This window comes from Cyprinus carpio, chromosome A24, assembly GCF_018340385.1.
Source record: "Cyprinus carpio isolate SPL01 chromosome A24, ASM1834038v1, whole genome shotgun sequence".
Lineage (NCBI taxonomy): Eukaryota > Metazoa > Chordata > Actinopteri > Cypriniformes > Cyprinidae > Cyprinus > Cyprinus carpio.
This window is the reverse complement of record NC_056595.1, coordinates 22,961,025-22,987,675: the sequence shown is the minus strand read 5'-3', so window position 1 is coordinate 22,987,675 and position 26,651 is coordinate 22,961,025. Positions and strand designations below refer to the sequence as shown.

At 35.2% G+C, this 26,651-nt stretch overlaps 1 protein-coding gene across 3 annotated transcripts in view; it reads left to right on the top strand.

Annotated features, from left to right (window-relative positions):
• Positions 1–26,651, top strand: part of LOC109049402 (ankyrin repeat and fibronectin type-III domain-containing protein 1-like) — a 70,868-nt gene that overhangs the window by 32,218 nt on the left and 11,999 nt on the right. For 2 of the 3 annotated variants that reach the window (XM_042714784.1, XM_042714785.1), the window contains 11 exons: positions 4,317–4,357; positions 11,576–11,698; positions 18,244–18,451; positions 18,752–18,959; positions 19,861–20,052; positions 20,136–20,249; positions 21,208–21,305; positions 22,365–22,455; positions 24,161–24,268; positions 25,275–25,374; positions 25,475–25,604. In XM_042714784.1, the coding sequence (XP_042570718.1) occupies positions 4,317–4,357; positions 11,576–11,698; positions 18,244–18,451; positions 18,752–18,959; positions 19,861–20,052; positions 20,136–20,249; positions 21,208–21,305; positions 22,365–22,455; positions 24,161–24,268; positions 25,275–25,374; positions 25,475–25,604 (1,413 nt within the window). Of the gene's footprint in view, positions 1–3,114; positions 3,320–4,316; positions 4,358–11,575; positions 11,699–18,243; positions 18,452–18,751; positions 18,960–19,860; positions 20,053–20,135; positions 20,250–21,207; positions 21,306–22,364; positions 22,456–24,160; positions 24,269–25,274; positions 25,375–25,474; positions 25,605–26,651 lie in introns of those variants that run through there. The other variant, XM_042714786.1, reaches the window with a different exon arrangement.

The window sequence follows — 26,651 nt, the reverse complement described above, 5'->3', positions numbered from 1 at the left end:
TATAAAAGCTCTTATGTTTTGGAGAGCCGTTTCTATGATAATTAGCGCACAGCCATGCGTGCAGACGGGAGCTGAACTGCGGATCATTATGGCAAACGAACAGAGAGAGTAACACTTTTAGATTTTCCATTTTATATAATGTGCTGCAAATGTTTCCAATTTTCCATTTCATACTCGAACAAGCTCATTTGGTTAAAGGGGGTGTGAATGTGTGTCTGCCAGAGACCCGAGGCTACAGCATCAGACTGACTTGGGAGATTTTTAGTTAAATGCATTTAAAGGAATACAGAATGCGAGTCTCCCAGCATGTGTTTATGTTCATATATATTTATGCGTGGCATCATTAGTTCATTAACCTTCTCTTTTGAGTGACGTTTGCCCAGCCAGTGTCCCAAATCCCTGCATGGCATTATGGGAGCTCTCGGATTGGTCGAGGCACTGCTGCCATGGCAACCTCAGCAGGCATCGCTTCCCTCCTATAGACACACAAGTACACAGTCGAGTTGTGTTTGTGTTTTAGGAGGATTGACCAGGAAGCCTGACTGGAAACTGGAATAGACTTGTCATGTGACTTTGCCTTTCAGAATTACTTTTCTAGTGTCGAAATTTGTGTATAATATAATGAAATTCTTTACGTTTTTTTTTTTTTTTAGTTTCATTAAAATTGTGATTTCCAGTCCTGCAAAAATGTAAACCTTTTCTATAGTGATTGTACATTTTCCTGATCATGCATGGAGGTTTATAAAGCTTGATCATTTTAAATCTAAATTATAAATTATAATAGTTATTTTAAATAATTCTTTAATTTTTAAGACTCTCTGTTTTGCATTTAATTTTTTTTTAAAATGATTGCAGTATTTTTAAATGCTGCAGATAAAATCATGAACTCGTGAGTAATTGTTTTAAAGCAAGAAAAACTCATGAATATTAATTTTTCAAAAAGTGTGAAAACCCTTTTTTTCTAAAAAGCTATTGTCTATTATTAATTAGTATATTATTGTGATTATTTGTTAATGCATCAAATATTCTTTCACAGTTAAAAATCTAATATTCTGTAAAATGTATGTGCATGTAAAGTGTATTTTTTTAAAATGCGTAAATGTATAAAATATATAAACGTACATTTAGTATAGAAGTATATTTTAAGTATAATTAATTTTTAATTTATAAGTATATTATGATTTTCTGTGAATGTATCTATCATGAACTGCTCCGAGACACAAAGACTGATGATCCAAACGCAATGTTTATTCAGAGTGTAATCTACAATTGTGATCCAAACACAGGCAAAAGTCATATACCAGCAAAACAATAACAAGAAACATAGACAAAGAGTAATCCAGAACAAACCAAGACATAACGGCTCAGAAATGCAGTACATGACACATGCAAGACTTCACAATGAATGACTGCATGAACCAGGCTATATATAGGGTTAACAAGACACAGGTGCAAACAATGAGTGATGATTTGTCAGGGCAAAGGATTATGGGAAATGAAGTCCAAGACTGAGAGACAGATCTATGGGATGGAGTGCCTTCTGGTAGTTATCAAGGGCACTCCAGCTGATGATCATGACAGTATCAAATATTCTTTCACAGTTAAGTATAATATTCTGAAAATTGTATGTGTATGTAGAGTATGTAATTTTTTTAAATGTTTAAAAGTATAAAATATAAGTATAAAAGTATATTTAGTATAGAAGTATATTTTAATAGTGTTTAAATTATAAAATTAAAAATAATTAAAAAATGTTTCTATTTTCTAAAATAAGTACAAAATAATTTAGAATAAGTATATTATTATGATTTATTGTTGATGCATCAAATATTCTTTCACAGTTAAAAGTCTACTATTCCGAATTGTATGTGAATGCAATGTATATAAAACATTAAAAATGTAATAAAATAAATAAAACAGAATATTTAAAATAGAGGTATATTTTAAGAGTATTTAAATGATAAAATTTGAAATAATTTAAATATATTATTTTCTAAAATAAGTAAAATATAATTTATACTATGTTTATGCTTTAAATAAGATATAGTATAGCAGCTGAATGAATTATTTTTTAAACTGAAAGATTATTTTTAAAACATGGATTATTTGCTAATGCATCAAATATTCTTTCACAGTTAAAAGTCTAATATTTTGAAAATTTGTCAGTATTTTGTGTATAAAATATATAAAATGTATTACACATGCTTTAAAGTTTAAAATATATGTGTAAACGTTTATTTATTGTATATTTTCATATTTTTTTTTAAATAAGTCAAATATAATTTGTTTATACTGTATGTAGCTGAATGATTTTTTTAAAGTGAAAGATTATTTTTAAAACATGGATTTCAGAGTTACGTGACATCATGAAAAAAAATCAGTTTAAACATAATATTGTAAACTTTTCTGTTAAATATTACATACTGTAGTGCATTAACAAATGTATAAATCTATTTCAATTTCAATGCATGAGTGAAATCTCAATAAACCAAAGAGAAAAGCAGCTCATTTTCAGGAACACAAATTATCATGCGCAAACGCTTCCTCATCCAAAGCTGTTTTTTTTTTTATAAAGATTTTTTTATTGTGTTCATTCGCCTGCTAGTCTGGAAGCTTCTGAAGGAATATTTGAAGAGCTGCTAATGATGCCACTTTAAATAAATCAATGGAACAAAAGAGAAACGGCATCACATAAAGAGATAAACAAGTGAACCAGGAGCCGATGCGAACGAATCAAAATTTCATACCTGCTGATCTGCGCCGCTGCATTAACCAAATGTCAAATAAAAAAAATCCATGCAGGAAAAGTGACAGATGATGTTCTAGGCAGTTTAAGGTCATTTCATATGGAGAATAAAACTAGTTAGTGAAACATTAATGACAGATTGATCAGCACCTGCTCACTGATGAGTAAAAGTGACGTGAAATATGACTTTAAGTGTTTTTGTTGCACGACTTTCTAACAAACACTAAGTGTGATGCGCCACTGACCTTTAGTTTAACTTTTATTGTTGCAGCAATTAGTATTCAGCACTGTTTAGAACACCTCCCTCTCTCTCTCTCTCTCTCTCTCTCTCTCATGCTCGCTCGCGCCCTCTCTCTTTTTCTGTTTACTGCACAGTTAGTGAAGCTTATCGCCTGGCAACCACAATTAAAGTACACCAAGTCAGCAGTAGGAGAGAAACGGACTGATAAAACACTAAAACACCTCCAGCAGCGAGAGAGAGACAGATAGACGGACACAGTGTGTGTGTTTTAGTTAGTCTGTACCTGAAGCGAAGAAAAAGGGAGTGCGACAGGTGAAACTGGAACTGCACAGGTATGTGATTAGTGGAATGCCTGAGGACCGTGTGTGTGTGTGTTTAGTAGTTTTGTTAAACGGTTTTTGCACACTAATCACACTCGATGCATGTCGACATGCTGTGTTGAGTGATGCTCTCAGTGAGAAGTTCTCATTTGGTGGTTACGCTTTTGTCACAGCACTCGTTTGCGCTGACGAACGGCTAATTCGTGTGGTTTGAGGCTGCTGAGGTGTGAAAAGTCTGAACACTGGAGATGATGTTCTGTGATTTCATTCGCTGTGATTGCAGCGCTTGATACTTGACTGTAGAAACGCGGTTCTCACAGTGGCAGAGGAAGAACATCATCATCATCATCAGAGGTTAACAGGCGTATGAGTAACTTTGTATGAGTGAAGGTTTAAAATCATACTTTAGATGTCATAATTCAGTGTTTTTCTGTGTCGGAGACTCTGACAGGTAAAGGTCAGAATCACAGCGGTGATCATCCTGACTCCAGCTGTTAGCTTTGAAACAACCACACACCCTTTCAAATGTCACCACATCTGTCTGTCTGTCCAGCCATCTGCCAATCTATCTATCTACCTGTCTATCTGTCTGTCGGTCTTTTCATCCATCCATTGATAGTTGAATAATTAAGGGTTAATGTACTGTATTGTTAGCCAGACATTATTGCCAAACAAACCCTTGGTAGGGCACTGGAGACGGTCTGACTGTGTGTGAACCCACTTATTTCACGGCTGCTTACCAAATTAATAAATAAATGTGCATGAAATTAATTTGTGATTAAATTACTGGATTATGTGAGAAGAAAGAGTGTGGAGCGATACATGAGACAGATACGTAGGAGTTGGTGGGGTTAAATTATTTAGAGTGATTATTTGACCACAGAATGTTGCAATTGACCAATCAGAATCAAGTATTCTGGAGTGTAATAATCTGTTAAATGACTGCAGTGTTTAGAGATGACTGTATCTCTGTAAATTGGTTGTAATGTTGTGTTTGTGTGTGTTTCAGAGTCTGGGCTCCATCGACAGGAAGGGACCGCGGCAGAGAAGGTAAGACACGTCTGCGTCACGCTCTCATTTGGGTGATGCGAGGGTTAAATATGCCATAATGAAACAATCAAGTCATTGGGAATGTGTTTGATCTTAACTGGGTCTAGTGACCCACAGAACAGAGAGATAATCTAGTTTTAGCCAAACTGTAATCTAGAGTAAGCATTTATAATGCCAACCTGAATGTGATTATGTGTTAGTCTGAAGTGAGCATTTGCGAGAAAATTCACCAAAAGTGAGCTAAATTAGACAGCAACTTTCCTTTGGGGTCGTCTTCAACTGAGTAGGTGTTTCTTCTTTGTTTTTTGTTTTTTAAAAATGCTTAAAATTTTCGGGGTGTAGTTAGAATTTGTTTAAGGTTCACCTATAGTCATTTTAATTAGCTATATATATATATATAATCCATGCAAGTGACTCCTGAAATTTGACAAAATTAGCCCTTTGTTGCTGTTTTTTTCAATAGCATAGTCTAACTTGAGCGATATTCAATAAAGATTATGATAGTGATTATAATAAACATTGAGTGTAAAGTCAGAAGCCTAATGCTTAAGTTAAAATGAGGCTTCACACGTCAGTAAAAATGAAACAGGTATCTCATAACAGAAATGGATGCATTAAGATCAGGTTACCACAGTATCGTGACAGCAGCTCTATAGTGCACTGAATATGTGAGTGCGGTAACTTGCTTGTGTCACGCATCAGTTGCATTTGCAAATCTGTGTTGCATCTCAACAGTAAATGACTGAAATAAGTCTCTTTAATGTTTTAGTGCTCCTGACATGTTAAATCGTCTTATTATTGGGTCTGTGTCTTTCTGAGTCTGTGAATTATGAAACTGTCACACAATGTGGCGTAGGAGAGCCTTCCTATCAACTACATGTTACCTTGGTTACTAGATTGAAAATGGAAAATCTCCTAAATCTGTCACTAATGGCTGACTAATGAGAACTGAACCGCTGATCAGATCTAATCAAAGGACGAGCAAAAGATGAAGTCTAGTTTTCCTCTCTGGGTAGGTTATATAAAGCCGCTTTGTGGGATTTTTCACCCCAGATCGATGATAGCTGATGTAGTGTTGGTTATTTGTCCTAATTAGTATGTCGTCATTGTCAGTGATTAGTTAGTAATTAGTGTGTCTGTTCTGGTTGCAGGTAAATGGCTTCATGTAGCAGTTAACAATGTGTGTGTGAAGCGCCAGGTCAGTTTTTCATCCTTGCTGAAAGTTAAACGTTGTGCAAAGCAACAAAATCACATTTAATAATTTCACAGAATCTAAAATCAAACTCACAACAATTAAATACACTACTGTTCAAAAATTTGGGATCAGTAAGATTTTTAAAAAATGTTTCTAAAAGAAGTCTCTTCTGCTCACAAAGACTTCATTTATTTGATCAAAAATACAGTAAAATTGTGAAATATTATTAGAATTTAAAAATTGCTGTTTTCTATGTGAATATATTTTAAAATGTAATTTATTTCTGTGATGCGAAGCTGAATTTTCAGCATTATTACTCCGGTCTTCAATGTCACATGATCTTCAGAAATCATTCTGATATGATGATTAGCTGCTCAAGAAACATCTCTGATTATTATCAATGTTGAAAACAGTTATGCTGCCCAGTATTTTTGTAGAAAGAGTGATACATTTTAGAGAGTTGAAAAGAACAATAATTAAGAAAGAATCTTTTGTAATATTTTAAATGTCTTCACTCTCACTTTCCATCAGTTTAATGCTTCCTTGCTGAATATAAGTGTTCATTTGTTAAATAATATTTTTAAAAATCAGTCATCCTAAACTTTTGAACTTTTTAGAGACTTGTCACATATGTCCCATAAGTTGTCTCAAATAGAACTGAATGCAAGTTTTTTCCATTTTTTTTTACTCAAAATGTGTATAAACAGTTTATTTTTATGAACGTAACTCTGTAATATACAATTTTGTTCATGAATATGCGGTTTACTTGCTATTAAGTGTCTCGGAATAAACTTTGGCAAACCTTGGAAGAGTTTCCAGTCAGGCAGAAAGAATGAAACCTGTGTGGCCTTACGCTCAGAAGTTGAGTTCAGCCTGACACATTGTTTTTGTGTGCACTGAGTGAACGCAATCAGTGAGCGAACTGAATTAGTGAGGAATAAAATGCATGCGCTCTAACCGTTTGTGGTCTCGCGTTTGGACATCTAGCAACCATTTGTGAACAAATCACATAAACCTTAAGCTGTAAGATTAGTTATTGTGGGTTGCATAACTGAAGGGAGAAAATCAAATGAATTAGCATGAGTGATATATGACAGCAGTGTCCGTATGTCTCTCTGTCTCTCTCTCTCTCTGACCCACATAAGCATTTTTCACATAGACAGTCTAAAAACTTTAATAAGTGTGCATGTTTCAGTGTTTGGTTTTGTGGTTAATGTGTGTATGTGTAAAGGTTGACTCAGCCTTGTGTGTGTGTGGAGGGGCTGGCGTTGTGGTTTGCGTCTTTGATGTGGTTTGGCCATGAAAAGTCTGACGGTTCCCCAACAGTGCCGTGCCAGACACACACACACACACCTCAATAAAGCCCTGCCAGAGGAACTTTCCCGCGAAAACATCGCCTGGCATCTCACTCATGTGTGTGTGTGTGTGGCATCGTCTTTTCCGTTCTCGTTTTTCTCATTCTCTCGCACACAGGCATATATATGCACACATTTGGCCACAGGTCTGGTTGTAGGTACGGAGATGACACAGCGGAAACCACCGGCTCGGAGAACTTCCTCACAAACACACGCTGTTGTGTGTTACCGTGTGTGTGTGTGTATGTGGTTGGCGTCTATAAATGTCTGACACGTTCACACGCTCGTGATCCGCTCCAGCATAAATAATCACCGTGATGGCCGTCTCCACTCTGATTGAAATCTGGACGCCCTGTGGAATTGTGGGATTCTGGAGGGAATGACAAGGACGGAGACACTTTTGGTCCATTACAGCATTCCGGCAAAGACCACAGAGAGAGAGAGAGAGAGAGACAGACGGGGCGAGTAGGTGGCCCTCTAGAGAAGCCACTTTTATTTTGGAGTTCTGGGAACATGAATCAGAAGTGTGTGTACAAGACTGTACTGTCTGAGTTTATAGCTGTATTTGGTGTTGATATACATGTGTTTTTCTTTATATTTAAAAATATACCAACTTTTCAGCTGAAATTGCTTTTTGACTGCACAGGCTGTTGATCAGTGGTCATAATATCAACATTAAATGTTGTCTTGATAAATTTTGCTTCTCTAGTTGATAATACAGTTAAATGAATTTCTTGGATTTTCTTAATTTTTCGTCCCTACATTTAAATTTGAATTGCGATACTAAATCTTGATGAAATCCTGGAAATAAATTGGAATTTATCTTAGTCAATTCTAAATTTAGTACTGCAATTCAAACTTAAATGTAGGGACGAAGAATTAGGGTTCATTGAAATTCCAAGAAATTCATTTAACTGTAATTGTCAACTATTGAAGCAAAATTCATCAAGACAACTTTTAATCTTGATTTGAAAGTTCTGACTAAAGTTTAAAAAGCCTCAAAATTTGAAGGTTTATATGCTTGATGGATGGACAGACATTAATGGATGGATAGATGTAAAGACAAATTGCCAGATAGATACATACATGGACAGATTTAATAAATTATAAAAAAAAAATTTCCCAGAATGCATCACTGATGCTGAATTTTAAATTCAGTAAATTCCTCCTCCTGTCACTCAAATTTAAATCCCAGTACAACTTCCTATGAGGACTGTGACTGATTCAGTTTAAATTAACAATCATGATTTGAAAATTAAGTTGATTCTTCTATTCTGAGTACCTGAAAACCATACTTGAGTAAATATACAGATACTCCATTAGAATCTACAAGCCACCAATTATAAAATGACTTGAGTAAAGACAAAGGCAAAGCCTTTAAGTGGAACAGTGCAACACATTTGATGTGCGGTGCGGAGAGCTTTTATTTTAGCCTTAACTAACCAGTTTCTGTCTGCGCTGGCACTGCTGTTTAATACTGTGTGTGTTTGTATTTATATGCTTGTCTAATGAGCAGCCTGGGCCGAAGCACTGGATCTGTGCACTGGCTGCAGTCTGAGCGCCCATCGACATCAAACAACACAAACAGACACTCGCATCTCCCTCGCTCTCCAGCTCCACTCCAAACCTAGTGAGACGCCTACCTAGACAGCATAGAGATAGTACTGCCTTCCCTCAAAAAATACTTTGTACTGCATGTCAAATTTCCATCCAGTTGAATTACAGTTTTAACAGAATTATTAACTTAATATGATGCATATTTGTCAGTCATACATCAATGAAACAGGTGAGATTTACACACTCAATAATCGTAGCATTATTAATAATGATTTTATTTTATTTAAATAATCATAAAATTCATTTATTCAGATTTTAGTACTATTACAGAAATCTGACCTATTCATTTATGCATGACTGGCAGCATTGGGTAAGTTACTTTAAAAAAGTAATTAATTACTAGCTACTAATTACATCTTCAACTGTGTAATCACTGTAGATTATTGTACCAATAACTCTCTCTAAAATGTATTGCATTACTTATTGCAATCTCGACCAGTTGAATGATACAAGGATGGACATGAAACTGCTTTTTAATTCCTTTAAATAAATAATATAAAATTGCATAAATAATTTTTGGACTGACCAGTGTATTTGAAGGGAGAAGGGAATTGTCCTATAGTCTATACAGTATTTAATGCAATTACATCAGAAGTAACTGTAATTAAATTACAGAAAAAATAAGAGTTATCCCTTACTTTTAAATTATAGTAATTAATTTCTTAGTATTGCATTACACCTAGCACTGCGTACAAATATGCTTCTCATCAAGTTTATTAGTTTGTTTGATAAAACTGCGTGCCAGTTCATTTATAAATCCAGTTCATTTCAATTTCATTCATTTTAACTGAATATAGCTTACCACTAGCTATATTTTAACCATGTTTATACTTTGAATAAATTATATTGATTTCACATCGATTCTAAGCAATTTGAATGAATGTATTTTGAAAATATTATTTAAATAAAATCAAATAGGTGCAAATAGTTGAAAATAAACTATGCTGTTTTTTTTTTTTTTGAGTGCATAAATCTGACCTGTTTCTTACCGGTACTGGATTTATTGATAATAAATATATAAACTGGGTTATTGTCTATTTAAAACACATTCAGTTTATTGTAACTATTAGAGAAATCGGACCTGTTTCAATGATTTATGACTAGCAAATATGCATCACATTACATTTATTAGTTTGGTAAAACGGCATAATCAAAATGCATGTAATATTTCATATGCAATTCAAATACATAAATTCTAAATTTAAGCCTAAATATTTTTGAGTGTTCTATTGGCCAAATTCTACAATGTATCCTTCATAAAGAAGGCAATCCCAGAATGCTTTGTGCAGCTGACTTGATTTTGAAACAGATCTTCTCTCTCTCTCTCTCTCTCTCTCTCTCTCTCTCCCTCTCTCTCGCTCTCTTGCTCTCTCGCTCTCAATCACGTCTAAAAGTGCATACGAATTAAGCTTTGACTTGTGCCGTGTTTATGTTTGGTATTTATTTTTATACCGGCGTTTGTGTGTACATGTCCGTCCGGCGTGTGTGCTCTTGAAGGAGGTGATGTCATCACTAAGGCCTTCCTACTGTAAGAAATCTTCTAAAGGCATTACATCAGCACATGGGACCCCGACCGAGCGCAGTGTCATCCAGAACAGCTGCCGGCGGAATCAGATTCTTCCCGCTGTCCTTCTTCCTGTCTTATTCCCAAACGGCTTCTTTCTAGGAACATTCCTTCTAGAAATACGGATGCGGTCACCTCTCCGTGGCATGAGTGTTTGGGACGCGCTGGCACTGCTGTTCGCCCGCTGACCTTGTCCTTCACTGTTTAAACATTCTTCAGTCACACTTGTTGACTTGTTTGTCATTAAGCGATTGTAGGATCGTTCATTCACGCATTTACAGCACTGTCAGACTCACACGCACAGATCTGCATATAGCGTCCGCTGCTGCTGTTATGACGACACTGTTGCTAATGAGACGACAAATTCAACACATGCAATCCCTCTTACATAAAGTTTTACAGGGGAATCTCTTGGAGAACATCTCCAGGTCATATTGCACCTTATTGTGACATTATTTTCTTGATAATTAGACATATTTTCCTTTTTTAAAATGATTTTTTTTAAATATACAGTTAGTTCAAAAGTCCTCATATAAAATCTTTTAAAAATTGAAAACCTGGGATTAAAAAATAAAAATAAATAAATAAATAAATAAATAAAAATGCAAAAATTAAATCCTGGAAACAAATAACATTTTAGTATTTTGAAAGATGTAAAACATTGAAAATAATTTATTTATTTATTTAAATTGCAGGTATGTTTATTATTTATTTGTTTTGTTATATTATCCACATTTTATTATTTATTTATTTATTTATGTATTTATACATTTTTATTTTTATTATTAAATGAGGTTTATTTTATTTTCATCATGTTTTTCCTTTTAGTTTTGGTCAAAAGGATAAAAGATAAAAAGTTTACATTTTTAAAGTGAAGCTGAAATGGTAAATTGTACTAATCAAATATCAAATATTTATACACATGATGGAAAATATTTGGTAAAACTCTGGACTGGTTAAAACCTGGAAATAAGCAAATTTTTAGGATTTTGAAGAATGTAAAACAATGATTTTTTTTTTATTTTGTTTATTCATTTATTGTTTTAAAATTTTATTTTTATTTAATAATTTGATTTATTATTAATAAACTCAATTATTTATTATTTATATATTTATTATTTTCTTTGTTTCATATCATTATCCATATCTGTTAGTTTTTTTGCTATGAATAATAATAATAATAATAATTTTATTTTATTTTCATGATCTTCATCCATTTTGGACAAAAGGATTTTTGATTGGAGTGATAGAAAATGTTGATCTGCATTTTTAAAGTGACACTGAAATTACTGACATTAATTGTACTATTTGTGTGTATTTGAAGATCAAATATTTGTACACATGGATCATGATGAAACATTATGATGGGAAATGTTTGGTAAAGCTCTGGACTGCTGTCAAGCAGTGTGCGTTTAGGGAAACACTGAGTAAATCATTGTGTGTATTAGAGTAATCATGCTATTTCTGTGTGTCTATGTTTTTCTCAGGACTGAGTCTGGGATTGTGAAGTTCACCCAGAGACTCTCTTTGAAGGACAAACACTGCAAGGAGGACAGGAGTCAGTCATCCAGACCTCCAGCCTACAGGAGGCGCTCTCTCAGCGTGGACTGGTACCACAACATTTGCATTAGTCTATGTTTTCAATTATGTCATTTTAAACAGCTAAGACTAGTTTGCGAGATGTTGACCAGCCATTTGGACTCAAAAGATGCCAGAGAAGCCATGCTGGCTCTGAATGCTCTGAACGTTTTTCCTCTGCTCATCTCTACAGACATCATGACTTCAGCTCTGACTGTCTCTCTGCTCTCCATCCTCTCCATCTGTCACGGCTTATGCATGTCCAAAAGTCACAAATCTGACTCACTTCTAACATGTTTTTCTTGAGCACTTTTTCTGAGATCATCAACATGCACTTCGTTTTAAAGGCACGTGAATCTCTGGCTTTCTTTTTTTTTTTTTTTTTACTGTATAAGAAAAATTACCAAACTTTGACCACAATTACTCATTTGGACACGTGATTTTAATGGTGCTTCAAAGTACTTTAATAAAGGACATGGTATTAAGTCCTGTATAGTGCTTTTCACAATACACATTGTTTCAAAGCAGCTTTACACAAATACAATTTTTAAAAGGCCGGTCGTTTTCGACTGGGAAAACCAAATTAAAGGGATAATTCACCCCAAAATCAAAAATGTCTTCTTTTTTTTTAAATAAGTTTCTTTCTTCTGCTGAATGTAAAACAAGACATTTTAAAGTATTTTGGTTGATGGTACCCAGTGACTTATATAGTATTTTTTTTTTTCATACTATGGAACTCAGTGGCTACCAGCAACTGTTTGTTTCCCAGCATTCTTCAGAATATCTTCTTTTACATTCAACAGAAGAAAGAAACTCCTACAGGTTTGGAACAACTTGAGGGTGAGTAAATGATGACAGACTTTTAATTTTTGGCTGAACTGTCCCTTTAAGTAAAGGATTTTCAGTTAAAAGGTATTTAAATCGTCCCATTGTAAACCTGCTAGTATGCACTTTTATGGTGTTGAACTACAAGTTTATGTGCTTTTGTTTGTGTATGAGAAGAGGTTTGTATCGGCGGCTGCATCTGGGTCGTGGCATATGGCAGATTGGGAGCTGGGCTCCAGAGACACATATAACTCCGGGGAGTCTCAGGGCAGCATGTCCCCAGGATGTAGCCACCCTGGCTGGGCATGATGCGGGCTGGGCCCCCCTGTTTTCAGGGCCGTGCAGAGACTCACGCAGACTCCCTGTCACCTCCTGCACGCCGAGCTGTCTGTCGCCAGAGCCTCTTAGACGGCCTAACGTCACACACACACACGTACGGGCCGATGCACTAAGACACATCAGCACACACGCATTCATACATTGATTGATCCCGCGCTCACACGCGCGTCTCGTCCCCCTGCGGAACATCCCCATGGCGACGGTCTTCTGTCTCTGCTCATCAGAATTAGAGAGATTTGCCCCCTGGGGTGGGGGGCAAACAGGTGGTGGGCAGTTGAACTCTCTCACACAGCAAACACTCTCACAGGGGAGCGACTACTACTGCGACAACACACGCGCATACCGCCGCATGCACACAAATACTCCCGCGGTTAATCTCTTAATCGGCACGGATTAGAACGCATACGCCCGCGGCAGAAACACGCAAATGCGCAGACGCACAAACGATGGGAAAAGACCATGGCTTTACTGTGTTAAACAAACTTGCTCCTGTTTTAATGCCGTCAAAGTGACATGTGTGATCACATGAAACGCATTTCACCGCAAATCCAAATGGAAGAAGTTGCATTTTCTTCAATGAAAATTAAACCTATTTTTGTTTTGCAATTCTTGACATTCTTTTATTTATTTCTATTCTTATAATGCAGATAAGCGGCTTTATTATATATATATATATATATATATATATATATATATATATATATATATATATATATATATATATATTGTTTTTATGTATACAATGTATTATTTAAATTGTAACATTTTTCTAATGATTTTAAAGCATTTTTAAAGGAAGAAACTGCAGGCAAAATGCATGCACTGGTCAATTTTGAGTTCAATTTCGTGTTTTTTTTTTTTTTTTTGCAATTTTGCAGTTTTGCTCTCCATAACTTATCTTCTTTCAGACTATTGGAAAGAAGAAATCCTAAATATGCATTTAAGGGTTGATTTAATCTATTTGCGTCTGTAGATTCCATTATAACACATACATTTAAAGACTTTCTCAAAAGGAGAAATTTCCAATGTAAACAGTACTTGCATTCACCAAACTTTAATTTTTTTACTGTTTATATTCTGCAGGCTTTTAGAGAAGGGTTTGTTCATATAGCATTTGCCTGATTTATATAACATTATATTCCTAAATTATATGGTGAAAATCTATTGACAGTATTTTCTGATTTATGGAGTGATAAAAAGAGACATCTAGTATGTCAACAAAATGAAACAATTTTAAGCCTGGCTGCATCGACTCCTCAGTTTTTTTGCTCTATAAATGTATGCAAATTTAATTAGATAATACCTAATTTGCATATTCAAACATATCATTTCAGAAAACTTCTCATACAAAACTGTTGTCTTAATGTTTTGCGATTAATCAGCTCATGAATTATATTAGTTCAAGTAGTTTATTATGATAATCACCATTGAGAAAAAACTGAAAAGTAAAACACACAGATGCATTAGTGTAATAGTAATGAGAATTTTTGGAGCAAAATTAGCTTCATTGTCATTAAAATAATAGGACATGCTTTTGCTTATGCAAACTATAATATCTTATTTCTTGTCTGTTGATTTTGAGGTGAAATGTGACCCGTTCTTGTGAGATTCTGATTGGAGAAGAGCGTTTGCATGCTGAAGTTCTCTGTGGTGACATGCAAACCTGTCGGCGTGTCTTTTAAACGGCGAGGGAATCAGCTGATTAGCTTTGATTCTCCATTGTTTGTGTGAGGGGTCGAAGGGTTAGACTGGCTCCACTAGGCCTGAAGTACACAAGAGAGAGAGAATTTTTCTGTTGACCCTAGTAACACACACACACACACTAATCGGTAATACTGTCCTCACTGCCCCCCTCCTGTTGCTTACTGTCACACACACTCCCCCTCCAAATTTTGGCTGGTCAGACTGCAGTCTGTCTGGTGCCAAGAATCAAATTTCAGACTCTCCTTCTCACAGCCACATATAACCCTCGGAGAGGTGTCCCTCTGCCCCCTTTCCATCTGTCATAGCCAGCTACTCTAAAAGAAAGAGAGACGTCGTCCCATCCACTCTTTGAGCATTTCTCGTAAAACATTCCAAATGTCACCAGAGTTTTGTTTGGCAGAATCACGGTTTCTCTCACACATCCATGCATTCTTATCATTGCGTCTCCTGCAGATCATGTGTCTACTCGTAGATTTTATGTAGAAAATGAGTAAAAATCATTCACAAACTCGTGATTATAGTTAAGGAAGCTCATCATTTTACAGAGTAGTGTAGGTAAAAACGTCTCCATCTACGTTCTATGTTCTTTCTTAGTTCTTTAATATTCTGAAAGAAGATACTAATTGAATGCAGTGCAACTGGATTAAATAACAATGTGACAATTTTATGAATGCAACATAATTTCTACATTTAGATTCTACAACTTCCAGATTTTAAATTCAGAATTCTAAATTAAGTGATAAATAACTTTACTGGTAACATTTAATTTTTTTTCAATTTTTTTCTTTGTTTAAAGATGCACAATCTTAAGTGATATGTTTTGCTGTTGTCTAAAAAGATTTTAATTACAATACATATTTAAAGGCCGTTTGCTCAAAATGAGAAATTCAGTAGCACCGGAAATCCAAACTTTCCAGTTTTATTCCTTCTGAAGGTTTTTAGAGAAGGGTTTGTTAAAATATCATTCGCCTGGTTTTTGTAATATTTAACTATATTAGTTAACATGAACGATACTTATATATATGTAACGATAATATATTAGTAAATACTTTTACATTTACTAATAAATTATTAAAATAATAATTAAAAAATCTTCATTAAAGCCTAAACCAAACTTCGATTGAATGTACATCCTATTATACACAGCAAATAATATAAATCAAATTAACAACTGTACAATATTAAAGGTTAAATGCACTATTTTTCTTTGTTCTTGCTGTCAGTGTTATGTAAAATGTTCCTAATATTGTTTTGGGAGTCTCCTGCAATAGAGTAACATGCATGCATGGTCAAAAACCGCTTTCGTTTCTTCAAAAATAAGCATTTAATATCACCTAATTTTCCAGTGATTCTCAAACGATTCGTTCGAAGCAGTTCAAAGATTCAGTCTCTCTAAACCCCTCCTTTCCCTGAGCCTACTCTGCTCTGATTGGTCAGATGGCCCAGTCTGTTGTGATTGGTCTACGTGTCAGAATCAATACACCCATTGCCATAGTTCCGTATTTTGAATGCTCGATAGAAAATATATCTATTATTTATCATACTTACAGGCTGTGATTCATTTAAGTCAGCTGGTCCAAATAAACTGAGTTTATTAGAGTAGCAGTCGTCAGTAAAGTGACGTGTTTGTGGGTGGGGTCAAGTTGTTCACGGCCGGCCAATTTAGAACATAGGCAGGAAATATGCAAATGTGTTACCCTGCGATGTGTAGCCGCCACAGAAGTGAGATTCGAATAACTGACGACTCGTTACGGCCCGACAGAGTTGGTTCTTCATTTTGGGAGACGATAGCTATTTATCATGCACTTTACAACTTTGCAGATCATTTACATTCACATACACCTACATTACACATGGCATGAAAGGCAATATTGGAAATGGCAAAATAGGGAAACTTAAATTTTTTTTTTTTTTTTTCTGAAATATGATGGAATAACATGCATTGATGAATTGTGCAGAATAAGCCCAGGGACGTTCCCGTTGTCATTTATTTTCTGTATAGCAACATCAGATCTAAAAACCGAGTGACATAAATACTCTCCAGCTTTTATCATTGTCTCACATGAAACAAAGCAGTTAATTTAGCGGCCACATTAGCGGCGGTATCAGGCTGAGTTTGATCTTGGAGGTAACTGTGAACATGTGTTCGGGGAAACGGTAAAGAGTAATCTCTTACCATCAGTGAGCTCAACACATGCACATGTGTGCAGGATTGCATGTGTTTATATGCGCCTACTGTTCTCAGTGGCTATTATTCTTAGACGGAGGCATTACTCACCAAATTTTCCATACTATGGCCTATTCTCATTTAGCCTTGACTTACTGGACGTGTTAAATGTGCTCGTATTTGCGTGCTAAATTTTGCATCGCCTTTTGATGTGATGTCAGACACAATCTCTAGATATTTGAGCACTTTTGCCCCCAACTTTACTGTGCGTTTGTGCACATAATGTAAATAAGTGTGTGTTGCTGACAACACAGCACAACAATCATTCAAAAAAATAACATCATTTATTACAACAAATCAACATGTTCTCCAGCGTGATTTGAGATTCTCATCTCAGAGAGTCTCAAGAGTCACGTGATCAGCGTACAGAAGTGCTACTTTGTTTTAAAATGTTTTCAGTGTTCTAAATCTTCCAGATTTAAATTCCGTGTTTTCCGTGTGGTCTCAGACGTTTGGACCTCACAGTAGTTGTGTGGTGGGAAACTATGTTGTGTGTCTGTGTGTGTGTGTGTCTGTTCTATTCTATCACTATTCGTCTGATGGGGTGCTGAGACGGCTGTTAACATGTGGTGTCCCTGTTTCTTTTGTCTTTCTCTCTTTATCCCTCGTTCTTTCATCTGCTAGTCTTTCATGTGAGTGTACGCGCCGTTCGCTCGGCAGCCCGTGTGTTCAGCACAAGAGGAGAAACTTTAAGCCCGGAGATCAGCCGCCTTTGAAACCGATCTGTCCTGCCACAAATATACCCACTTTTATCTGCACACAGCACATACCTGCCCGTTAAAATAACCGCGTTATTATCAGAGCACTCGGAGGTGTTCGCCTGTTTCTGGCCACGTGTATCCGACGTGGACAACGCTCCATCATAATACGAGAGCATTTGTGACAGTTGTAGTTCTTGGAGTGCTTTGTTCTCTTTCCAACTCCGAAGTCCCTCTGAATGAATCTTCATATCCATGTATCCATGTATACAATATTAGTGCTCAATCAATATAGGTTTTTAGATTAAAATGTAACTTTTAGTCCCTTCCAATCTTATTTTTCTTTGCAAACAATAACTGTATATTTGTTAACCTGAAATTAATAAAATACATTTGCACATTGTCAGCTCAGGTCCGTTAAATATTAACAACTTTAAATTTTAGTATTATATTAGTAAATGTTGAAATAAACTAACTAAGGTTAATAAATGTCTTTTTATATATAAAAAAATTTAACCTTATTATATAAAGTGTTATTGAAATATTTAATGGAAACAAGACTGTAATAAATGTTGAATATGTTTTGGTGGTGGATTTCTTGTATATAAAAAAGACAATTTTTATATAGATGTATTTAAATTTTTTGCACACTAAATATATATAACCTACAAAGAAAACAATTAACACTTTTTTTTATTATTATTATTTTGTCCTGAGGACAGTGCTGACAGCATCTCTCTTTATTCCTCATAAATTCTCATTTCTGATGTAATTTCTTTTTCAGGGCTGAATCCAAAATGACTCAACAGATTCCAGACCCCCATCCTCTGATTCCACGCAAATACTCCAGCACGTCATGTTCGTCTCCGCCGAGCGCCGCGCGACGTCTCTACAGAAACCTGTCTGGAAAGTTCCGCACAGCGAACCTTGTTCTGGATGATACAGCTCTCCCGAGCCAGTCGGACAAGGACCATTCACACAAAACCACCATGGTGAGATGCAAACACTTCAACAAGAAGTATGCAATGATAGAAACCAAATTAGTCTTGCATGACCACTGAATTTTGACTTTGCAGCTTGTTCTGGCTAAGAACCGCCCACTTACATATGACTGACGAATAAGGCAACCAATCACAACTGATGATGCTTTAACCTTCAAAGAACCTTATTACAACTCAAAAATCATATTCAGTCAAAAATGGCATTGGTATATTTCATGCATGTCTGTGTTTGCAGTTTTACAGCATGCATTTTTCTATGTGTGTGAGATATATCTGTGCATGCATGTCTAGTTCCAGGGAAACGAAGCTCTGTTTGAAGCCGTGGAGCATCAGGAGCTGGACGTCGTGGAGTCTCTGTTGAACACCTTCAGTCTGGAGGAGCTGGACGTAAATACCCCCAACAGTGAAGGACTGCTGCCGCTCGACATCGCCATCATGACCAACAACGTGCCCATGGCCAAACTTCTGCTGAGAGCCGGGGCCAAAGAGAGTCCCCACTGTGAGTACACACTCCCTGTGATCAAACACATGCAGCACGAGCCCCGCTTTATGAATCATAAACCATACATCTACAGATGTTTGCCACATGCTGTACATTACAATAAAGCATAAGTGGCTTATTGCTTCAATCAAACGGCGGCAGCAGCAGTGTGATATGGCATGCAACACCAATGATCAAAACGAAATGTCAGTTTTAACACCACTTTATATAGTTATCATTGTTTTCACTGTAGTATGTTTGCGAATGTCCAAGTCATATTTCATCTTATAATAAAAAAATCAAATAAAACATTACATTTAATATATAAAAATATGCACATTTTATTTTATTATATAATTTTACATTATTGTTTTATATATTATCATATTAAAATATATTATTCTATATTATATTTTGCAAAAAAAAAAAAAAAAAAAAAACATTTTTGGCGCATTTTTTAAAACTGAAATTAAATTAAACTCCAAATTATTATTTTTATTGTAAATAATCATATTATAAATTATCTTGGTAGCATTTGCTGTTCTGAAATTAATGTATGTTGATTTAAAAAAACATGTAATTTCTATTACCATATTCAAGTAAAAATACTTTTTTTTTTTTTTTTTTTTACATTGCGGTTTTACCATTTTTAGGGAGAATTTTTATAAAAATGTAAAAATCTGAATGATCCTGAAAACAAGCTAATTTTAGGGCAATTTTTGTTTACAAAGAAAAAAAACAAGACATCTTTTCCTTTCCCGTCATTACTTTCCAAATAGGAAGTGAAATGGTTCAAATGTACTTAAAACTGTTTCTGGGTTAACAAAGTTTGAAAAATCAAAACTCTGATTTACTTTTCATGATTTGATAAGATGTTTGCAGGTGTTTGTTTAGTGTGTTTTTTTTTTGTACCCTTTAGTTCTAAGTCTTGAAGGCAGAGCTGCTCACCTGGCCTCCCTGGTGCAAGAGGCGGAGCATCGCATAGCAGAGCTGGTTGCCCAGGTGACGGGGGAGGAGCCTGGGGAGGGCTCAAACAGAGAGAGACAGCTGAAAACCTGGGAATGGAAGCTCCGCCTCTACATGCGCATGCAGACGGGATACACACACGCCAGTAAGTAACACACACACACACACACACACCTGAGGTTATAGCAGCCATGTGTGGCACTGAGTGTGTCTCTGTGTTGATTCCAGGTCCTCCTGAGCCTCCCAGTGTCGCTCAGCTATCCGTCAGCAGTAGCACCAGTCTCAGAGTTTACTTCCAAGAGCCTCTCTGTCACAATTCTGCTGTTATTACCAAATACCGCGGTGAGTGACCCCTGACCCCTGGTTTAAGATTTAGATTGTACCACTAAAACACATGAACACACACAACAGACTAGTCAACTAGCTGGTGAGGATCAGCCATTTGAAGGCCAACTAGAGAATATATTCTTTACATCGAGATGATGCAGCGTATCACGTATATCATGTAACTCCATTGCCAAATTCACACTATTATATATTTGAAATTTTTGTTAATATTTTTAATTGCCTTTTGTTTTTATATATTTTCAGTTTTAAAGTAGTAAAAATAAGTAGTTGTAAGTTATTGTAGTTTTTTAAATATTTTTAATTGCCTTTTATTTTAGATATTTTCAGTTTTATTTTAATTTGTTTAATTTTTAGTAATTTTGTTATTTGTGCTTTTGTCATTTTTATTAGTGTTTTTTTAATATTACACTTTTTTCGGTTTTAGTTTTCATTTATTTGCAGCTGATAAGTTACTTATTTAAATTAGTTGCAAAGTAAAAAAATATAATTTTCATTTAGTTTAAGTCTAATAGTTATATTTTGTTTTATTCCAGCTGTATTGCAAATAACAAAAATGTTTTAATAGCTTCACTTTTAGTTAATTAATTAATTTAGTTAATTATTTGCTGATAATAACCCTGATGCTGTTATATACAGAAAAAAAAAGTAGTATCTGTCAGACATTAGGGTTGTTTAATGGGTCCCTGAGTGGTGCAAACAAACTTAGACCATCTTAGAAATTTGCTGATCCAACTTTGTGAACAAAAAACTACCCTGTGTCCTTCATTTTCACATTTTGCCATCACATTATAATAAACAGCTGCACACAAATAGACCAGGACACAGTTTGTTTCAGCGTATAGAACAAGCACAGTTGAAACCGCATGATATGTGACTAGTAGACACAGCATGGCCTGGTGGTAGAACTAGTCAATACAGCTAGACTAATGACTGCTTCTTGTGTGTGTCTCAGTGAGCTGGAGCAGCGTTCCTTCATTTACTCCATTACTGGGTGAGACGGTCATTGAAGACGTGAGTCAGCTCCAGTATGACATCACTGGACTTCCAGCGGTTAGTATGTGGAGTAAAACGAACTGCAAACAATATTACCACAGCTGTCAAGCTCCAAAAAGCACTGGAACGTTTCACAACATACGGCTTGTGCACTATATTTCAGATTTTCTGAAGCCGTTTGATAGCTTTGTGTGAGAAACGGACCTGACATTGAAGTTATTTGTGACCTGCTCCATCTTTGTGAATCACTTTAACCCAGAAACGTGTTTTTAGTTTTATGAATGAAAGTTTTCTGAATCAAAGAACAAACATTTTACGAAAGCAGCGGATCTCAACTACTAGGGAGCCTTGGCAAGATGACTCTAAAAAATTATTTAAATTAAGACAAAACAAGCATTAAAATAATCTAAAATAACTATAAAAACCCCAACAGCTTCTAGACCTGGAAAAGTCTTGTAAGTAAATGATTTCTGAATTTTAATTTTGGGTGAACTGCCTTTAAGCTATAATATATCTTTGATTAATTTTAATATCATAATTAATTTTAATATTAACTGATTAATTTTAATATTACAGTTACGTTCTTTGGTGGAAAGAAAAGTTGTTTTAGAGGTGGAGAACGTTCTAAAGAAAGATTATTGTTTAAGTTTTGTTCTGAACTTTTATTTTTAATTTATTTTAATTATTTATTTTAATTTTTATTTATTCTTTTTAATGTTTCCATTTAGCTTCTTTTTTTTTTTATTCAACCTGCATGTTATATTTTATTTCATTTAGTTGCCAAGGCAACATTTCTATATTTTCCATATTTCTATATTTAGTTTTATTTAAGCTTCATTTCAATTGATGAAAACTAATTTTAATAGTTTTATTTTTATTGTTAGTTCATTATAGCAACACAATATAATAATAAAAATATATATTTTTATTGGTTTTGTCAGAACAACAAAAGTGAACAAACAAAAAGACAAAAAAGAAATAAATAAAATAAACATGAAAAAAACCTGATGAATTTGAACTCTACTGAAAAGAAAAAAGAGAATGTTTTTAATGAATGAAACACATTGCATCTTTCCCAGTGGAAGGTAGTGTTAAATGCAACATCTCTCATTTCAGGGCACATGCTGTTATGTCCAAGTATCAGCATATAATATGAAGGGATGGAGTTCACCTCGGATAGCTGAACCTGCTTGTGCTACACCTTCAAGTGAGAACACACACACACACACACACACACACACATTCAACAACTACAAACAGAACAGATGTTAGTCACGTTTTGCTTTCTAAGAAGTTGCATGACGTGTGTGTGTTTGTGCGTATGAGATTATGTATCTGTGTTTTTGTACGTTATGTCTTCTGTCCTCATTTTTATGTTTGTGAGGACAAGCCCTCCTTTTCTCCCACAGATTTCAGGGCTCTTTTACGTCAAGTGTGTGTGTGTGTGTGTGTGTTTTGAGCATGCTAATTTAAATGTGTGTGTTTGTGTTTTCCATTTCGACTCCCTCTGGAAATATTTGCATGGCTGTGAGAAGCTGTAAAGTCGCAGACAGAACGGCTCTTATGCACCAACTCAAACACACACACACACTCTCACACACACTTGTTGTCTCCCTCTACAATTCATGCTCACATACACACGCCATTTTACGGGCACACACAGAAATTATTTTGACTCATTTTCTCTTATTTACATCAAGTTTGCGTCCTTTTTCACACTCGCTTATCTCTTTCATAATGCATGCGTGCACACACTCTCGTGAGGTTAGCCGGGCTGAAGAGAGGGTCTGTGTTAGACATTCCCGGAATAGAGTGTCCATGTTTTCCCTGCTTCCTCAGGAACCGGCCTGCAACCAACACACTATCAGAACATCGTCCTGTTTACTGTCCCAAGAGAGCGTGTGTGTGTGTGTGTGTGTGTGTGTGTGTGTGCGCCTGATGCAGGTATAGAAGGCCAATACTGAATGATTTACTGACAGATTAGCGTACACACATTACATAATCACATAGAGTTTGTCTACCCTAAACACCATAGCAACTACAAAGCAGTGGCATGGCAACCTTCTTCAACACCCTAACAACCAGCCAGAACACCCTAACACCACACCTTAGTAACACCTTAGCAACCACACAGAATATTTTAGTTACATCCTAGAACCCCCTAGTAATGCCTTAACAACCACTGCCACAGGAATTGCCCTTGCATCCTCTCTCAACACCCTAGCAACTTCCCAGAGCAGCCTAGTAATGACTGTGTAAACACCCATAACACCATAGCAACCTCCTTTAATACTCTAGCAACACCCTTTTTGAAACACATTTTCGAAAACTCCTGCCAGGGTGAAAATGATAGAAAGCGAAACCGGAGATTTTGGCTTGTGATGTCAGAGCATGCTCTGTTATCTCTGCCTACTGTAAACTTTTTCAGGCTTCTGATTGGCCAACATGGCTTTACAGTTGAGATTATATCGCCACCTGTTGGCTTGGCATGCTCTTGACAGCTTCATAGCATGCTTTTGCGTTTTCATGTGGACAGAGAATTTTTTTTTAAATGGAAGAAGGAAAAACCACCAAGCAATGTCTTCTGAACCTTCTTTCAACACTCTAGCAACCACCCAGAGCACTTTAGTAATGTTTTAATAACCACCCACACTATAGCAACAACCTAGCAATGCCCTGGCAACCACCCACAACATCCTAGCAATACTTTAGCATTGTGGTGGCAGCCTTTACATGGGTAAACAACAGTTACCATAGGAAATCACCTAGCAACCACCCACAACAAAATAGCAACCCTAGCAACCAGCCTCCCACGGCTTTGAAAGACCTTTGTCAGACTTTTTCATATGCATCTGTTGTTGTTTTTTTTACCCACAATGCACTGGTTCTTATCTCTCTCTGTGTTTCTGTAGGCTGGAGGGAGGTGGACGGTCTTCCCCCCCGCCAGCAGGGTCTGAAAGAGGAGTTAGAGCAGCTCCTGGGGCAAATCAAAGGGGCGCACCGTCACTGTGCCTGCCACGGTAAACACTTACTCACACTGGACCTGAATGAAACCCTCCTCATTCACAGCGAGTCACCGCCACCACTAACATTACAGTGCTTTAAAACAAATGCTGAGTGAATGATTCAGAGGGCTGGAGCGTGTGGGTGTCTGCGGTGCGATGCCGGGGGTCCTGTTTGTTGTTTTTAGTGCATCAGCGCTCAGGGTTTATTTTACTGGGAGTTAAAGGAGATGCATTTGACTCGACTGCAGGGAGTAAAGCACAGCGGTGCGTGTGATCACATACTCTGTGAGGAAATCACCACCTGCTCGTTCCTGTCTCTTTAGACTCCAATTAAACTAGAAAAGGGCCTTTAGATACATTGGCAGCATCTTCACCATGCAAGCCTGTTTCCGCCACTGAATAATACACTAACAGTGCTATCATGGTACTTTTTATTTATTTATCTATTTGCATTATTTTTACAACAGTTAAACACATTTAAACTCCTTTTCTCATCACTGTATGGAAAAACTAATCTTATTTTATTATTAGAATGCCTTAATGCAAATCATCCTGTCATAAGACGATGTTTATTTTTTTTGTTAAAATCAGCATAAATTACATTCTGTACAACAAAAGTATACTTTACAAGTGCTTAATTGTTATAAAAATTACATCGCAATTCACTAAAATAATTTTTATTTTGTTTAAAAATAAGACTTTTACTTTATTGGATTAAGTTATTAATTAAAATAATTATTTAATTACAGTAATTGCTATTTTTGGCAGTATGTCAAAAAGCTATGCATTTTATTCTATTTCAATCACTAGTGTTTTATATTCACTTCATATTCATTAATGGCTCTAATCTGCATCCTTATGAATATTCAAGTTAAAGTTAAAAAGCAACAGCTATTAATATTGAAAAGCAAATACTATTAGTGAGTTATCAGTTCATCTTAAAGCTAAAACTGCACATCTGAACTCCTCTACATGAATGTCTGTGCTGCATTTGACACGTCTGACCTCTCTGTGTGTTTAGAACAATGTAAAGCCTCGATAAACACCAGGAAACACTCTGTGTCTAAAAGCCTGAGGCATCTCTTCCAGGCCACCAGCAAATTTGTCAAAAATCTGAAAAGGTGAGAGAAAACATCATCAGAAAATGCCTGCTGCAGTCTTGAACGCTCTCAACACATCATATCTTGCATTGTCTATGACTTTCTCTCTTCCTCTCTGTAGAGGCCTTTATCTGGCCTGTATATTTTATAAAGATGAAAACGTTCTGGTGACTCCAGAGGATCAGCTGCCCGTCGTCGAGGTGGACGACTCGTGCAGCTGTCACGCGCAGGATTTACTCTGGTTTACAAAGGTAACAAAGTGTTGCACGCAACCAAATCACTCTGTTGAACCTTCTCGTGATAACCAGTCAAAGCTTTTGTAATAGGTCTGGTTTGGTGAGGTGTATTTCCAGTAGTTTAGTTTTACTTTTTTTTGTTTAAATAAATGTATTTGTTATTATATATAATTGTTAGCATTATAATTGATGCAAAGAAAAACATCAATTCTGCTGTAAAGCAGCTCTAAAAATACAATAGTAAACATATGTATATATGTAAAATGTATTTTATATTTATTTATTTTTTTAAATAATTAAAATAAATATTTACAAAATAAATAAATAATTGAAATATTTTGTGTATTTTAATCATTTAATTTTATACTGGCAATATAAAAGAAATGTAATATAAAAACTAAATATAATATAAATATATAACATCTATCTATCTATCTATCTATCTATATATTAATAATTATATATAATATAAAAAAATGTATATAACAATTTGTATAATTTATGTATAGTTTTGATTAAGTATAACTAATGTATTAAACTTATTTCACATTGTTAAAAAATAAAAAAATATATAAATAAAAATAATGTTAAAATGTAATATAAAATTTTTATATTATTTTCTGTGTGTGTGTAAATATATGTGTGTGTTTGTGTGTGTGTAGTTTTTAAAAATACTTTGCTTTTTTAAAAATCACTCAAAGAACCTCACATATAAATAGATATAATAACAATATATTTATATAATAACAGTTTATGTAATTAATGTATCATTTTGATTAAATATAAGTATTGCTGGCATATGATTAATTGCGATTAATCACATCCAAAATAAATGTTTCTGTTTAGATAATATATGTGTGCATACTGTATATATTTTGAAAATATTTACATGTATTTACATGCATATATGTATATTCATAAAATGTATATTATTAATTAATGTAGTTAATATATAAACAACATATTTTATTAGATATATTGTATACATGTATATGTGTGTATTTATAAATACATAATAAATAAATGCAGTACACACACATATATCCTGTAAAAAAAAAACTT